This window comes from Panthera leo, chromosome B2 (assembly GCF_018350215.1).
Source record: "Panthera leo isolate Ple1 chromosome B2, P.leo_Ple1_pat1.1, whole genome shotgun sequence".
NCBI lineage: Eukaryota > Metazoa > Chordata > Mammalia > Carnivora > Felidae > Panthera > Panthera leo.
In genome coordinates, this window is record NC_056683.1 from 23445437 (window position 1) to 23462781 (window position 17345).

Here is a 17345-nt window from a genome sequence, read left to right on the forward strand (position 1 = left end):
AGAAAGGATTCTTATGAGATAATTAATATAAAGTGCTTGCAGTAGTTAGTTCCTGATTCATTATAAGTGTTCAATACTGAATATGTAATATTATATATTATTATACAGTTATTGATAATTATATATAAAATTATGGTGATTGCCCCTTTCTCTGTTAATGTATACTATTTCATTAACTGCATTGTGGATTAATAGTTTTCACATTATAGTAAAATCCAAGATAAACAGAAATGCCTCATCCTAGATATCTGAAGTCCCTGGATAGCTAAGATTTAAATTTTTTATGTACCAATTTACTTCTAAACATATGTTTTTCACTTTAAACAAAAGAATGAGCTTTATAAAAAATGTCAACCATTTCAAAATCCTCTTCCAAAATTGTAATGAACATATGTGACAGAGTTTTAGTCAGACGGTGTGACTGTTTTGGGTTCTGCTTTTCTCCCCCAGATTTATTGAGATACAATTGACATATAACATTGTGTTCTGTTTTAAAATACTCCATTTGTGCACTTCCATGTGTTGACACAGTCCACACAGCTGCCAGTGTTAATATGTTTGCATGTTCCATCGATTCCCAACCAGTCAGAGGGAGAGGACATGAAGCAGTCTGCCTCTGAGCCTTCCCAAAACTCCAGGGATTCAAGTCCTCACTTGGAGTGCATCATATATTCTTGGGGGCCGCTGATTTTTTTCCACTGTACCTGCTGGATCCAGTTCCCAGGCTGCCTGCCATCATAGGGTAGTTTTGATCTTGTACCCCAACACCCGTCCATTCGTGGCAGCTGCCTGGAGCCCTGTGCTGATAAAGACTGTGAGGTCAAGTTTAGGCTTGGCAGGATGGAGTCCTCTGATTTATTACTGGTGTCTTCAATAGTTACAGTTCCCAGCACCACCTTCCCTGCTGCTCCCACCTGTAATGGGATGATGTTAACAGATTTTAGGTTGGCTGCCTACTGATGAACATACCCAGGAGCTTCAGAGATGGAAAGCTCTCTCCTTTCACCAGTATAAATACAATACACTTGCATGTACAATTGAATAACACAGGTTTGAAGTTTGCAGGTCTACTTATATGTGGATTTTTTACACTACAGTACTATAAATGTATTTTCCTTCATTTTAACAATTTTTCTCATTTCCTTTAAGAATATAGTATATAATACATATATAAAATAGGTGGTAATTTATTAACAGTAAGGCTTCCAGTCAACAGTAATTAAGTTTGGGGGGAGTCAAAAGCTATATGCTGATTTTTGACTGCAGGGGATAAAGGAGTGTGTGCATCCTAACTTCAGTGTTGTTCAAGGGTCAGCTGTATATTTATAGGCAATGTATTTGTGCCTTGAATTTGCACACTGATGCAGGCATTAATTTATGTAGAATAATATTTTAATGTTTTCACGGAGTTGAGCATATTTATCTATTTTTAAATGTTTATTCATTTTGAGAGAAAGAGAGAGAGAACGTGCGCATTTGCGTGCATGGGCGAGATGCAGAGAAACAGAGAAAGAGAATCCCAAGCAGGCTCTGTGCTGTCAGCGCAGAGCCCGAGCTCAGTCTCATGAACTGAGAGATCATGATCTGAGCTGAAATCAAATTGGACACTTAACTGACGGAGGCACCCCAGCGCCCTGAGTTGAGGATATTTAAATTATTTTTGTACTTCTAATTTTATTGTATCATAGTCCCAAAATGTGATGTGTAAAACTGTTATCCTTTTATATTTACTAAGTATATTTTTGTGTTTTTAGAATACAAAGGTAATTTTTTTTTGCAAGTCTGTTGGTGTGGTCATTTAAAAATTCATATTTGCTACTATATTCTTTTGGATATATACATACAAATCAGTTATGTTTTGCTTCTTATTTCTTTCTTCTTCTTCTTTTTTTTTTTTTTAAGCCATTCCTGGCCCTTTATCCTCAGACTTTTGCTATGCTCCCGAATCTGTGATCTAATATCCATTTGTCAATTAAGATTGTTTTCAGTTCAGGGCACCTGGCTGGCTCAGTCAGTTAAGTGTCTGACTTTGTCTCAGGTCATGATCTCACGGTCCATGGGTTTGAGCTCCGCATTGGGCACTGTGCTGACAGCTCAGAGCCTAGAGCCTGCTTCAGATTCTGTCTCCCTCTCTGCCCCTCCTCGGCTCATGCTCACTTGCTCTCTCTCAAAAATGAATAAACATTAAAAAATAAAATAAAAAGGTTGCTTTCAGCTCTAGATACCAGAAATTCAGACAAATAATAGTATGAACCAGCAAGGGTAGCAGATGAGGCTGCAGAGGTAGGCAGGGGCCAGGTTATCTAAGCTTTTATACTACTGCAATGAAAAGCCAGGTTAAAGCCAGGCAGGGTTTAAGTGGGGGGGTGGGTAGCATATACAGGCCTGCCTCAGATATACTGCAGTTTGGTTCCAGCCAACCACAATAAAGTGAATATGCAGTGAAGTGAGTCAAATAAATTTCCTGGTTCCCCAGTGCATATAAAAGTTATGCTTACACTATACTGTAATCTATTAAGTGTGCAATGGCGTTTTGTCTTAAAAAAATGTATATAAGCATCCAACTTCAGCTTATGTCATGATCTCACAGCTTGTGAGTTCGAGCCCTGAGTCAGGCTCTGTGCTGACAGCTTAGAGCCTGGAGCCTGCTTCTGATTCTGTATCTCCTTCTCTCTCTGCCCCTCCCCTGCTTGTGTGCTCTCTCTCAAAAATAAATAAACATTTTAAAAAATATACATACCTTGATTAAAAAATTGTTTATTGCCAAAAAAATGCTAACCATCACCTGAGTTTTCAGAGTTGTAATTACTGATCACAGATCACAGTAACAAATAATAATGAAACAGTTCGTAGTGTAAGAATTACCAAAATATGACAGTTACACAAAGCAAGCAGATGCCTTTGTAAAAATGGCACCAATAGACTTGCTCAACACAGGGTTGCTACAAACCTTCAGTTTGTTAAAAACACAGTATATGCAAAGCCCCTGGGTGGCTCAGTTGGTTAAGCGTCCACCTTTGGCTCAGGTCATGATCTCACGGTTTGTGGGTTCAATCCCCACATCAGGCTCTGTGCTGACAGGTCGGAGCCTGGAGCCTGCTTCAGATTCTGTGTCTTCCTCTCTCTCTGCCCCTCTCCCACTCATGCTGTCTCTCTCTCTCAAAAAATGAATAGACATTAAAATTTTTTTTAAAAAAACAGTATCTGCAGAGCATAGTAAAGTAAAATGCAATAAAATGAGGTATGTCTGTATGACATTTTTCACATTTTTGAGATCGGTTTGGATACTGAGGGGAGAAGAGACCGCAGAAGACAGGAACCAGGGAGGTGGTTAGAAGCCTGTGTCTAGCAGTCAACTGAGAGAGGGGAAGGTGGCTGAAACTGGTTGTAGAAACAGAGGCAGTGAGTGAGAAGAGGCCGCCACCAGGATGCATGCTGCAGGCAGAGCCAACAAGCCACAGATATGGGGTGAGAAGTGTAGAAGAGTCAAGAATGATGCCTGGGTGTCCCTCACCCCCACCCCAGGGATGAGGACCCAGGCCTGGTGGTACAGATAGATGGTTCTGAAAGCTGAGATCACGAGGGATCACTCTGAGAAGAGAGGGCAGGAAAGAGAAGCGGGGAAGGTATGGATCACTAGAGATCTAGTGGAGGAAGGGCAGGAGGAAATAGAGTAAGGTAAGCGGGGGTCCAGAAGAAAGGTTCTCAAAAATCCACAGGGGAGTGTACCAAGAAGGAGGGTTTTCAAATGTACCCAGAGATTTATTCTGACAGGGATGGCAAGCATGCACAGAAATGACTGTCATAAAGGAAGTTTTTACTCACAGCTCCCTAGAATCCGGAGCCACAACAGGAAGCTTCTAGGTTGGTCAGGAGGCAGGGGAAGTGAGGGCAGAGCATCAGTCAGAGCTTTTATTATGGGAAGGAATGACTGAGGCAGGGTAGACAGACTATGTAGGCTTAGGAGTGGCTAGTCTGAACAGTTTCAGTGGGCTCTGGAGTATCAGGACTGTCCCCAGTTATCTAGGACCTGGCCCTGGGGTTATTAGGGCAGGGGAACATTAGCCTGGAGTGAGCCTAACAGTTTCCAGAAGAGGTGACAGGGTGTAAGCTCTGGATTAGTTGGTTTGCAAATGAAAGACATGCTCCCTGCACAAATTATTTGCTATCTTTAGGAGTTATCTAAACCTGAAAGGGGCAGTCCCACCCTAGTCAGTGAGGCCCCAGATCCAGAGCATCAGAGAAATTTTTAAAAAGAAGATAAGAAAATATAGTTAATACAAGGAAGAAGTGTTCAATTGTATCATCTGTGTTGAGTGCAGCTAAAAGACTGAGATAAGAACAGAAACTTGGCTTTGAATTTGGCAAATGGAAAGACCTTGATGAAAGCCAGGTCAGTGAAGTAGTATGGAGGAAAGCTAAAATATATTGGGTTCAGGAGAGAATGTGCAGAGAAGTGGCTTTTACGGAGCAGAGAAACAGAATGGTGAGAATGCAGAGGAATTCAGGGTCAAAGGAAGTGCCTTCACTTAATGCACAACATTAAGCACATTTGTATACTGACAGAAATGACCCAGCAGGCAGGGAGAAATGAGTCATTACAGACAGAACTCCAGAACACTGTGGAGGGAGGATGAAAGGATTCTGCAGTCCCAAACTTACTTGAAGTTATAGCTTTAGTCTTTTTTATTTTTTTTAGTGTTTATTTATTTTTGACAGAGAGACAGACAGTGCATGAGTGGGGGAGGGGCAGAGAGAGAGGGAGACACAGAATCTGAAGCAGGCTCCAGGCTCCAAGCTGTCAGCACAGAGCCAGACGCAGGGCTCGAACTCACAGGCTGCGAGATCATGACCCGAGCTGAAGTTGGACACTTAACCGACTAAGGCACCCAGGCGCACCCTCAGCTTTAGCCTTTAAAATAAATGAGAGTTTTAGAAGCACCTGGATGACTCAGTCGTCTGAGCATTTGACTTTGGCTCAGATCATGACCTCACGGTTTGCAGGTTCGAGCCCCGCGTCCGGCTCTGTGCTGACAGCTCAAAGCCTGGGGCCTGCTTCAGATTCTGTGTCTCCGTCTCTCTGCCCCTCTCCTGCTTGAGCTCTCTCTCTCTCAAAAATAAATAAACATTTAAAATAAATGAGATTTTTGCCTTCTATTTCATAATACAGGCACACCCCCATAAAACATATCTGCAAGTACGATTTCCCTAGAAGAACACTGAGTTATGAATACCAGAGTGGCATAGTGGCTGTTTATCAATCTTCAGCTGATATAATTTATATTGAATTTTCAAAACTTAATAACATATTTTAAACTAAATGGCTTGCAAGAAAACCTTCACATTGGCTCCAAATACAACTGGTAGACCATAAAATTACAGCACTTTGCAAATTTTGTATTATCAGCAAAGGTGTGTGTACACGTCTGATGGTGGTCTAAGAGAGGCCACTGCTACTTGTGACGTGACTAAGAGGTAATGTTTTAAGCATTTTATATCCTAATATGACATTTGTAACACCGCTAGGTGCCATATTGTGATTCAGGAAAATGGAAGAATTTTTCAATTAACCTGCTATTCCTTATAATTTTTCCTGTTTAAAATAATGGTTAATATGTTTTTCTTAGTTTTCTCAGAGATAGTCTGACATTTTGGGCACACGTTACTGGCCCGGTCTGTTTAAAATTTTTAAATACTTACCTTGTAAATTATGTAACTTCGGTTGTTCCAAATCTCACAGTAAAATTGATGCTCCAGACAGTTGTACCAGATAGTCTGCTGTTTTGCATCCTCTCAGCACAGAATTGGGGCTGTGCATACTCCAGCTTGAGAAACGTATAGTACTTGATCAGAAAAATTATGGAAAAACGAATTCTTACATTGTAACAATAGTAACAAAATTTTTAAAGCCGTTCAGGTGGGATTTTTAAAAAGGGATCTTAAAGTGGTTCCGACGGAGTCGTATTGTAGGGCCGAAAACAGAAATTGTGTATTATCTTCCTGCACAAAACTCCTAAACCATTTGTGAAGGAACAGAGGGAGGATATACGGCAAGACAGCACCAGGGAGGGACGGAGGTCTTGGCGAGAAAGGTGGGTTTGAAAAAGCAAGTTCCAGGTTTCCAGGTACCAGGTATTTCCCCTTTAGGCGATGAATTTGCGGTTTCAGGTACCCAAGGTTCAGGAACCTAAGGTTCCGAAGAAACCCAGGCCCGCCCTCACCCCTAACCGGTCACCAAGCCCGAGCAGCCTCAACCGGCACTGCGCAGCTGCAATGCGCATGCCCGCGGGGCCAGGCGGAGGGGCGGAGCGAAGCGGAGGGACTGGGCTCCCGGAGCTCGCTCAGGGCTTGCGCCGGAGAGAGCATGGCCACACTGCGCAGGCTGCGAGAGGTTCCCCGACACTTGCTGGTCTGCGAGAAATCCAACTTCGGCCATGACAAGTCGCGCCACCGGCATCTTGTGGAGACGCACTACCATAATTACAGGGTGAGTCTGGCCGTCGTGGGCCACTCAGGAAGTACCCCGTCTCCGGGAGCTGGAGAGATGTGAGGAAAGTCGCGTTCAGTGAGGAGCCCGCCCTCAGCGCGAAGAGGGGCGGGGCCCCGCGCTAGGCACTTTGGGAGCTGTAGTCTCTAAACTACTCCGAGCTGGTAGTTTGCAGAGCTGCAGGACTACAACTCCCAGGATGGGCCGGGAGTAGGGGCAGTGTCCTGTCCTCGCAAGGAGGGGCTGGGCGATTTGCTCTGGGCCGATTCCAAAGCGTCGCTGGCTACTTTGGCCCCGCCCCCGGTGGAACACTTTCTTCGGAGGGAAAAGTCAGGCACGGGCCTCTGGAGTTGAAAGGCTGTGACGTATGCCACGTGGAGCCGCGGACTGGCTCCAAATTGGGGCCTCGCGCCCCTCCCCACCTCTTGATTCCTTCTCCCACCTCATGGGAGCATCTTGCCGAGTCCAGACCCAGGAAGCACATGCTTTTCTAAACTGTTTAGAGGAACTAATTTTATCTCTGAGAAAAGTTTCCACTTTGCCTGTTACCTTCTGTGGTCTCCAGCTGGAGCGCGCTAGGTTGTCAGGTTTAGAGTGAAATGAGTCGTGGTGTCCCTGTTTGCAAGCATAATTTAAGAGCTTTACAGGGGGGGGGTAACTTTGGCTTTTGCTTTGTAAAAATGTCAGCCGCATGGGGCGCCTTTCTGCAGATGTGGAAATTGAGGCATCAGTGAGGTTAATTATTGGTTCATCCAGCATCTGGCAAGAGAAGAGGAGAATAATCCAAATGTTAGTCAAGGGTCTAATGGTCCGTTCTCACCAACCCATTTAAGTGGTGAGGCCTCCAAAAACTCGACTTAAACTGGTTTAAGCCTTTTACTTTTACTTGAAATTGATCAGGCTAATCTCCACCCAGGTCTGACTGGCAGTTTCTCAGAGACACAAATGGTGACCTTGGTCCCTCAGGAATAGACTGGTGTTTGAGCTTTGGGAGAGCACTTTTCAAGGTGTGGAGCATTTTGGCCACATTTGAAACTGGTTAGGCTTAACATCTCTGCCTTAGATGGAAAGCTCCTCACCAGCAGCAGTCAGGGTGTGTGCCTTCTCCCGCCTGGGCTGATCTGTAGAATTCTTCTGTCTAGAAAATGGAAATAACCAGGAGCACTTATGCTTTCGTGGAGCCTGTTAATGATTGATGTCCCTAATTTCTGTAAGCCCTAAAGGACAGTCCCTTTGATTCCAGCTGGTACCAGGATAAACAAATCTAGGGATATTCCATTGTACTAGATTGCCCTAAAAATTAGAGTAGTGGACAGGATATAAAAGATATTGCTTATTTGCAAAAGATGAAATGCAAGCAAGAGCTTTCTATTAATTTTTTTTTTCTCATTCAGCTTTCCTATAATGTTTGAATACACAAATAACATGAATTGTCAAATTTCTTTTTTCCTGAGACTGGTAAATTAATTTAAGAGTTTTATAGAAACCTGTGGGGGAATAGTTAGCAGCCTTCATATGTTATAGCATCCCTAAAAAGCTGGGGGTTAATCTACATGAAAATAAGGCTTATTTATATTACACATTCCAATAGGTTTCATTTCTGATTCCTGAATGTGGGATACTATCAAAAGAACTGAAAAACCTGGTCATGGAAACCGGACCCTATTACTTTGTGAAGAACTTACCTCTTCATGAGTTAATTACACATGAATTCATCAACACCTTTGTGAAGAAAGGTGAGGAAAACCTGATCATATCTATGAACGTGGCAAGCTGAGGAAGGATAGTTAGATCACATCACAATACTAGGGGTCTTCCCTTGTCTTCAACAGGGCCTCTGGAGATGGTCTGTGTGGTCAAGTGCGTGCATCGCCCCCCTGCCCTCAGTGTTCTCACCCTACACTTTCTGGCGCTCTCTTTAGGTGGTGGTTTCTGATTACACTTGTTCACAAGTGTGGCATGGGGATGTTGTAAGATGAAGGTATCTCTCATCTTAAAACAAGGATTCAGGGAGAGGAAGGTCTTGGGATCTGTGTGTTCAGATACACTGCTTTTGGGTGTGTGGCTGCAGAGACCACTATGTTCCCACTCAGTCCCCACTCAGCAGTCTCAAAGGGTTCATCTCCTGATGCAGCCACAGCGGCTGTTCACCAGGCGGTGTGCCCGTTTATGGCTCAGTGCCTTCTGCTTAGATTTGTGGCTCTGACCCTCTTCTGCTCACCCCATTTCCATTCGTGTCTGCTGGGTTGATTTCTCTGTTGTAGTTGTTTTGTAGGGGCCACTTGTTTGAAACTGTATGTCAGTGTCTTTAGGGAATGCACCCTCACTACATGAATCACTGTGAGTAAGCCCCTTATCTTGTTGCCGGCCCTGTGTCTGTCCTCTGCATGGAGCTATGAAGAATCCAGTTCCTTGCAGTTCCTCTCCTTCAGGTGCTGCTGGCACTGCTCGAGAAACTGACATGTTGTCCCTGGCCCCATCAACTTTATTCCTTTCATCTGCTCTGAAATTCGGTACTAATTTGTTAATAATGTGGACACTGGCTGCAACAGGCACTTTTAACTATCTGAACTCTTGCAACAGCTCTCCAAATTAGGGCTATGATCCCCATTTTACAGGTGAGGAAACTGAGGTTCAGAGAGGCTGCGTGGCTTTCCTAACCTCACACAAGTTCCTGGCGCATTTTGAAACTTTACCTGGAACCCTTCCTCTCAAGTGTATACATTTCCCTAGTGTTCTACTTTGTGCCTCTGCCAGCATCCCCGGGGGTACGCACTCCACCCTGAGTCCATTTTCTGCTTGATGGCAGTCACCTGGCACAAATAGGCCCTGGGGGGAGGGGGGGGCATGAACTAGCTAGAGTGTGGCCTCTGTGTCCTCCAGCTCAGCCTTGGCAGGTTTGAGGTTGATTGAGTGAGCTGGAGCCGTGGTGGATACTGACCTTTAATCACTTGGAAGATTTGTTACAGTGTAAAGATAATCTGCTAAATTTTTGTAGGTGTGATTTTTTTTTTTTTTCCTTAATTTCTGGTCTGGGCTCTTTCTCTTATAGGTTCGTGCTATGCACTAACATACCATACAAATATTGATGAAGATAATACAGTTGCCCTGCTGCCAAATGGTAACAACACTCAGTCTTTTCTTTGATTTTAGAAGAAATACTGTAAAAAAAAAAAAAAAAAAAAAAAGTCAAAACTCCAGATTCATTCCCCTTCTTAGAAGGAATTATTGTTAACAATTAGGAATTATTGGTGTTTATTCTTCCTGACATTTTCTTTATTTTTTTTAATGTTTTATTTTTGAGAGACAGAGAGAGAGCGAACAGTGGAGGGGCAAAGAGAGAGGATCTGAAGCGGGCTCTGTACTGACAGCAGAGAGCCTGATATGGGGCTTAAGCTCATGAACCATGAAATCATGACCTGAGCTGAAGTTGGACTCCCAACTGACTGAGCCACCCAGGCTCCCTTCTCTTGACATTTCCTATAAATTTATAAACAGACATAAAGCTTGTTCTTTTTTTTTTTTTTTTAACATAAATTTCATTGTATTACATTGTTTCTCAGTTTGCTTTTTTCCCCAATATGTCATAGACATCTTTCCATATCAGGGCATATAGTTCTGACTTACTATTTTTAATATTTTGAAGGTATTCCAGTGAATAGATATACCATGATTTAACTATTATTTCTTTAATAAAAATGTACATATTTCTGTTTTCACTATCATAAGTAATATCCGTGTATGTATAATACATTAAAATATCCTTCTACATAAGTAAGATGTATGTATAAATAATATCTTTGTATCACAAGGAAGATCCTTGTATGTAGTTTATTACCCTCATATCTAACTGTTGAATTTGCTGTGTTCTCTGTTCAGTCAGAGAACATGTCATATTTTAGCATCTTTTTTGGGGGAATTATTTGATTTTTAGGGAAATTAATTTTATCACTGGATAAAGATACTTATGAAGAAACTGGACTTCAAGGTCGTCCATCTCAGTATTCTGGCAGAAAAATCATGAAATTTAGTAAGTATTATGCTCCATCAGTTTCCAACAAGTCAGTAATCGTCCTGTAGCTATTGAAGTTGAAATGTTTGAATTGCTGCTGTTCTTTTTGTTCAGAAGAACTATGGCTTTTTCTTGTCTTTAAAACTTCTGACTCAAGGGGCTCTAGGTTGAGCTTTGGAGAGAATAAGATTGCTGTTGTATCTATTTCTCTGCAGCTGTAGGCTGAATCTTACACAGATCACAGAGTTGGAATGGTCCATTAAATATATGTTTTGGGCCAAAAATTCAAAGTAATGAACCCAACAATAAGAGTCTACAACTTGTTCTTAATAAAGAATTTCCTTTACTTTCACCTAATTTTTATGATTACTGGTAGAGATTCACCTGTGAGTGAAAAGAGATGGTTCTACTGATAGTGTCCGGCTTGAACGTGAATAAGTGAGGCTGCCACATCCATTGGTAGATTTAGGATTGACTTCCCAAGGACCTCTGCTCTTGGTCTTTGACCTAGGAAAAAGTATGAATTTAAAACAAGGCAGAGTTTTGATTTGGTAAACCAAAGGAGTGCAAGAAGAACAAAATAATTTTTACTATTCACAAAATTCCAAAAATTCTGATGCTTTTTAATACAACACTTTTGCCAGTGTAGGCTGTAGTATATGTGAATGAACGATGTATTCCTCTTTCCATTTTTTAAGTTGTTTCCATTGATTTGATGGATTTATCCCTTAACCTGGATTCTAAGAAGTATGAAAGAGTTTCTTGGTCCTTCAAAGAAAAGAAGCCCTTGAAATTTGATTTTCTCTTGGCTTGGCATCACACAGGTATGAAAAATATGTAACAATACAATGACTTGGAAATCCAATTATTGATTAAAGGGGGGTAATAGAGAATTCAAACAGGTGATTCATCCTTATGGTCTAGGATATTGTATACATATATGCATAAACATTATTCAGGAAGCTGCTTGCAGCCCTCTGCCCTCTCCAAAAGCTATACATCAAGATGATCTAGGCCCACAGGCATCTGCCTCCATCACCGTGGGGTATGTTTGGATCCAGAGATGATGGCTTCAGAGCAGCTAACTCTTTTTTTTTTTTTTTTTTTTCAACGTGTTTTATTTATTTTTGGGACAGAGAGAGACAGAGCATGAACGGGGGAGGGGCAGAGAGAGAGGGAGACACAGAATCGGAAACAGGCTCCAGGCTCCGAGCCATCAGCCCAGAACCTGACGCGGGGCTCGAACTCACGGACCGCGAGATCGTGACCTGGCTGAAGTCGGATGCTTAACCGACTGTGCCACCCAGGCGCCCCAAGAGCAGCTAACTCTTATCTGTTTCTCCTCTTCCTTCCTGCAGCTTACCTCAGATAGCCTTGGCTGCACATTTTTAAATAACACACATTCTAAATACAAACTGTTGATTATGGCAAGATAATAATCAGGCAGACCATTCATTGTCAGGTTAAATTTGTCATAACTTGAAATTGATTGAACGTTAAATTTAGTTCAGGGGTCCCCAGACAATGTTGATTTGCTTACAACTGCCATGTGCCTTGGTCCTTTTAGAGTGTATCTTTGGTCCATCACAAGATTGTCATGGGTCAGATCATTAGTTATGATGGTGTGATACTCTGTTTTGGAGAATAGGGAGACACATAGGTCCATTTTGGAGATCACTCCTATCCATCTGCTCTTCCTTGGAAGTTTCTGGTCACTGGGTGCTGTAGGTTGCTTGCATGGGTCTGGAATGCTTCACTGCTTCTCCTACTTATGGTAGAGATACAAGAGGGCAGAGACACTGACTGACATTTCAGTTGCTCGAAGTGTTCATTGAGTACCTTCTGTATATTGGGTTCTGGAGAGTTCTGTGTTCCTAAGACTGCATATTATTCTAAGGGCTTATCAGGAACTGGGGAAGGTCTGAGATTTTCCCCACTTGTAAGCTAAGAAGTTAGCCTGCACAGTCTCATGGATGCTGGCAGAAGGTACGAGACTCAGGTCAGAGGCAAAGGATTTAATTATTCATAGTGTCAGTGGCTGGACTATGAGCATAGACAGTAGTGCACCAAGTCCCAGTACCTACAGGGTGATACACAGTGGGCCAGGTGACACCCGCGCATGGAGTGGGCTGCATTACAGAAGAGGAATCCGGAACTCCAGTCTTATACTGGCCAGTAAGCCTGCTGACCTTTGCTCCTGGAGGTGGGGGATGGGGGTAGGTGGAGTTGAGATGGAGAGCAGATTATTTCTATTGCCCTGGACAGTAAGAAAGCCTGCCTGTTGCTCCCCCCACTAAGGGGGCCACTACTGCTGTCTCCCAAGGCTGTTGGAAAATCCGTGAAGATACATTGATTTTACTGGGTTTTTAAAGACAAGCTCAGATGAGATGCCGCCATCGTTCAGTTCGTCTTGTGCTTCCTTTAGAGAGATTATGCAAATAAGCTCCTCTCTGTAGAGTTCACTAATTTTATTTATACACAAGTGGTGCTTTTTTATTTAGTCAATCAAAATTTTCAGATTAGGGCACCTATGATACTACTATGGGTTGGACGTGAAAGGGTTACGCGTTTCCAGGAAAAGTGAAAGAAAGCGAATGTTTACAGAACTTTGGCACCAAGGAGCCCAAAGCAACTTAAATGATTTTAATTTGAATACAGCTTTGCACACCCTCCTTCTGCTTTACTTCATCCCGCCTGCTCCCCGGAACTGTCGGGAGGGAATGGGGTGGTTCCAGGGATTCGCCGAGCTTGTTTCCAGTACTCACATGGCCTTTTATGGTGTGTTCTAAGGTGCAGAAGAATCAAGGATGATGTCGTACTTTTCCAGTTACGGAATTCAGGAGCGGCAGCCGCGAGTAGCCCTGAGCACGGCGAGCGAGCTGCAGTGCCCGGTGCTGCGGAGCGGCGAGCTCGGGGGAGCCCCGGGGGCGGCTTGCAGCGCCCCTGAGCTCCTGGACTGGCTGGGCGCCGTCTTCAGTAACGCCCAACTGTGCGTCTGGGGGGCCCGGGCTGGGGCGTGGCCAGCTCTGCGTTCTTTATGGGGGTTTATACTTTGAAAATGATCAGGTGGGAGATAACAGGTATTTTCTTTCTTTCTCTTTTGTGTGTGTGTGTGCTACAGAAATAATGAGCCGAATAATTTCGTATCAACCTATTGTTGTCCTCAGCCGAGCACGGTGGTGGCAAAAGCTTACTTGTGTACAATCACTGGGTTCATAGTTCCAGAGAAGATACGTCTCCTGTTGGAACAGCTGTGGTGAGAACTTTTTTTTGCCTTTTAGGTCTTGCTTGTTCATGCCAGCGTGACATGTCCGGGGCAGGGCTACTGTTCCAGATCGCAGGGCTCTCTTGCACACGTCTTCTCTTTTTTCCTCACTTGGGTGCACAGTGTGGTAACATTATCATCTTAAATGATGTGACTGTCCTTGGTGAGAGGAAAATTCTGTTTATACTTAACAAAAAGACAAAGAGCAGAGTTTAATTAGGCTTCTTGAAAACAAGCTGTTCATTTTTCACGTCATGCCCCAAAAGTTATAATACCACTTAGGAAAATGGTGATACTCTATGGAACACGTTATGGTCTGTTTTAAATGTTAGAGTTCTGCGAAGGTTTTTTTTTGAAATGGGGTGAGAAAGCAAGTTGACCATCTTTGAAACCAAATCATGTCTAACATCTGTTCCCGCTCTTAACATCTGCCCAGGGCAGGGTTCACATGCCAGGGACTGGACACGCAGGATGGGGTGTGTGGTTGGGGTCCGGAAAGGTACTCTCTAGAAAAAACGCCACATTGTATCTAATGTCAGGAAACTCCATTCCCGTATTAAAAAGACTATGAAGTAAACATAACGCCTTCGCAGTCTTCACTTTTCAAATGTCTAAGATTTAAGTCTTGAGGGTTTTCTAAGTCTAATACCCCTTTTCACTTACTAGTTTAGTAGTTTGATTTTCCTCAATAAGAAGGTTGGATTTTAGGGGCACCTGGGTGGCTCAGTCGGTTGAGTGGCTGACTTCAGCTCAAGTCATGGTCTCGGGGTTCATGAGTTTGGGCAGGGGTCGGGCTCTGTGCTGACAGCTCAGAGCCTGGAGCCTGCTTTGGATTGTGTGTCTCCCTCTCTCTCCCCCTCCCTTGCTCATGCTCTCTCTCTCTCTCTCTCTCATTCTCAAAAATGAATAAACATTAAAAATAATAATAATAATAAAAAGAAGCTTGGATTTTATTTAAATGCAGTAAATTATTCTGCAGTGTTGCCGTGAACACAGACTGTTGAGCGAACAACACTGTTAAATGGAGGGAAACTATTTTTATACACTTCTGTGGTTTTTTTTTTCTTTGCATCTTACATGTTGTTCCATAGTAAGCGTAGGAACTGCTGAAGTTGGTTTTGTGCATTCTGTATTGGTTAACGTTTATTGAGTTCACCACATAGTAATTTGAATGTAATTTGTATCTCTTAATTTTTTATCAATAGAAGCTAAGGTCTGAGCTTCATTGGAACATCAGAAATACCACTCATTCTGAATAAGTGAAAATATAAATGTGAACGTTCCTAGCCCTCCCGTTTGTTAAGATTTCTCTTTCTTTTTCAGTCGCTACTTTGATGAACCAAAGTTAGCTCCTTGGGTTACATTGTCAGTTCAAGGCTTTGCAGACAGCCCTGTTTCGTGGAGAGAAAATGAACATGGTTTTCGAAAAGGAGGAGAACATTTATACAACTTCGTGATTTTTAATAATCAAGACTATTGGCTTCAGATGGCTGTTGGGGCGAACGATGACTGTCCACCATAAAAACTACAAAACCTTAAATCACGTTTGTGTATGTTTCTGTTTGGTTTCAGATTTCTTAATGGTAAAGGGCTGTGTGTTCACCCAGGCTTGTATGATGATGGCATTTCTACTCTTGACTTAGGGCCCATCCTGTGAGTGCAGCTGGGCCTGACATCCAGTACAGATCTCATAGTTGACTACCCCTGGTCAGCATCAGTATAAGTACAGAGGTGTGGGTCACTACATGGTAGAGCAGAGCAGGATGGCCAGGGAACAGGCGCTGTTGGACCATTGGGTAAGATGTGTGCCATTACTCAGGCGTATGATTACAGGTTTTTCACATAATAATTAGATTATACTTCTCAGGGCCAGTCCCTGTTGTTAAGTGCTGATTGTGTATCACCTCATTTATTTCTCACATGAACCCCAGGAGGAAATAGTGGCACAGAGTATAAACAAGTGAGCAAGATCACGCTGGCTGTGGATCTGAGACTTGACCTCAGGTTAGCTGGTTCCTAAGTGTGTGTTCCACTCTTGCCTCTGGATCAAGGAGGGGTGCTTCGATACTGTATATTGTAAAGCACAAGTCAAAAGAATTTTTTTTTCCAGCTGTGGCTGATAAGGACCAGCTGAAAACAACTAAAACTTCTGGAATACATATCAAGAACGATTTTTAAAAATGGATTGATGAGCTGCAAAAGAATTTAAGAATTCTCAAAAAAATTTAAATATTCTTTTTTTTTAATGTTTATTTTTGAGAGAGAGAGACAGAGTGTGAGTGGGGGAGGGGCAGAGAGACAGAGGGAAACACAGAATCCAAAGCAGGCTCCAGGCTCTGAGCTGGAGGGCTCAATGTAGGGCTTGAACTCATAAACCGTGAGATCATGACCTGAGCCAAGGTCAGACACTCAACCGACAGCCACCCAGGCGCCCCAAGAATTCTCAAAAAATTTTAAATGGAGGTAGAAACACAAAGAGGTAATTAGGATACTGGTGCCACTTTTCACCCTTATGACATTTGCCAAATATCAAATTGAACTTTGTTTTTCAGCACCTGGGGTGGGGAAGGGCCAGTAGCACAGCTGACAAAACTTAGGTCCTGCCCATGGTAGGGGGACTGATAGGAGACCTCACAAGGCTGAGACCCCAAAAAAGACAGTGTAAGGGTGAACAAATCTGTCTGTTTCCTCCCTCTCCAATCTCCCCTTGTCCTCCTTCACTCCCCCCACCCCCCCGCCCTACAGATAGCGAGGAAGATTGCTTATCCTGAAAACCCATCTCCCCTGAGGATATGTATATATATGTGTGTGTGTGTATATATATGTATACATATATGTGTATATGTATATGTAAATATATAGCCACATTCAGCCCCCAAACTGATTTGTTTGCACAGCCTGGGTAGTCTAAAAAAGTGTCATGCTGGAAATTTAAAGTGATACCAGGTTTTTAGTGCCTTCCAGGTGACAGAAGCAAACCATTGTCTTTGGAGGAACTCAGAAATAGTTTCAAGGAATGCAATTTCACAACCAAAAATCACAAACATGTAAGAGAGACAAGAGCCAGCAGAAACAATGGACAAAAGAAGCAGGCCTACAGACTTAAGCTATTAAGACTTACCAGACATGGGGTGCCTGGGTGACTCAGTCGGTTAAGCATCCAAATCTTGATTTCAGCTCGGGTCATGATCTCTAGATTGTGAGATCAAGCCCTGCATTGGGCTCTGTGCTGAGCATGGAGCCTACTTGAGATTCTCTCCCTCTCCCTCTGCCTGTCCCCCACTTGTGCATGCGCACGCACTTTGTCTTACAAAAGAAAAGACTTAACCAGACATAAGAGTATGTTTTATATTTAAAGAAATAAGAGAGATTAAAGAGCATGAGAGCAGATGGGAAAAGGACCAAATGGAAATCTAGGAATGAGGAACACCATAATTAAAAGTTAAGTGGATTGACTAACATGACAACAAACTAGGTACCACTGAGAAAATAATAGGAAGAAATAAGGATGTTTTGGACTTGCAAAAGACTGTATCACCAGCAGATACTCACTACAAGAAAGATGAAAGGGTGTTCTTCAG

The 17345-nt window shown here is 42.9% G+C and overlaps 1 protein-coding gene and 1 long non-coding RNA gene across 2 annotated transcripts; one reads left to right on the forward strand and one right to left on the reverse strand.

The window, feature by feature from the left end:
- Window positions 1-418: 418 nt before the first annotated feature.
- Window positions 419-6401, reverse strand: LOC122219603. The gene is made up of 2 exons (XR_006202478.1): window positions 5701-6401; window positions 419-914 (listed from the first exon to the last, which is right to left on the reverse strand). It is a non-coding gene; the product is annotated as an uncharacterized LOC122219603 (long non-coding RNA).
- On the forward strand, window positions 6302-15307 carry RPP40 (ribonuclease P/MRP subunit p40). Its single transcript, XM_042938022.1, has 8 exons — window positions 6302-6487; window positions 8079-8223; window positions 9540-9608; window positions 10422-10517; window positions 11198-11323; window positions 13290-13488; window positions 13621-13755; window positions 15088-15307. Exons 1-8 carry the CDS (start codon window positions 6365-6367, stop codon window positions 15284-15286), a joined length of 1092 nt encoding a protein of 363 aa, XP_042793956.1. The 5' UTR covers window positions 6302-6364; the 3' UTR covers window positions 15287-15307.
- Window positions 15308-17345: the final 2038 nt, after the last annotated feature.

Excerpts from the sequence above, each read along its gene's own strand:
- RPP40 (XM_042938022.1), top strand. The coding sequence starts at position 6,365 with ATGGCCACACTGCGCAGGCTGCGAGAGGTTCCCCGACACTTGCTGGTC. Across the intron at positions 8,224-9,539 it reads CAACACCTTTGTGAAGAAAG|GTTCGTGCTATGCACTAACA; the intron begins GTGAGGAAAACC and ends TTTCTCTTATAG. Across the intron at positions 10,518-11,197 it reads CAGAAAAATCATGAAATTTA|TTGTTTCCATTGATTTGATG; the intron begins GTAAGTATTATG and ends CCATTTTTTAAG.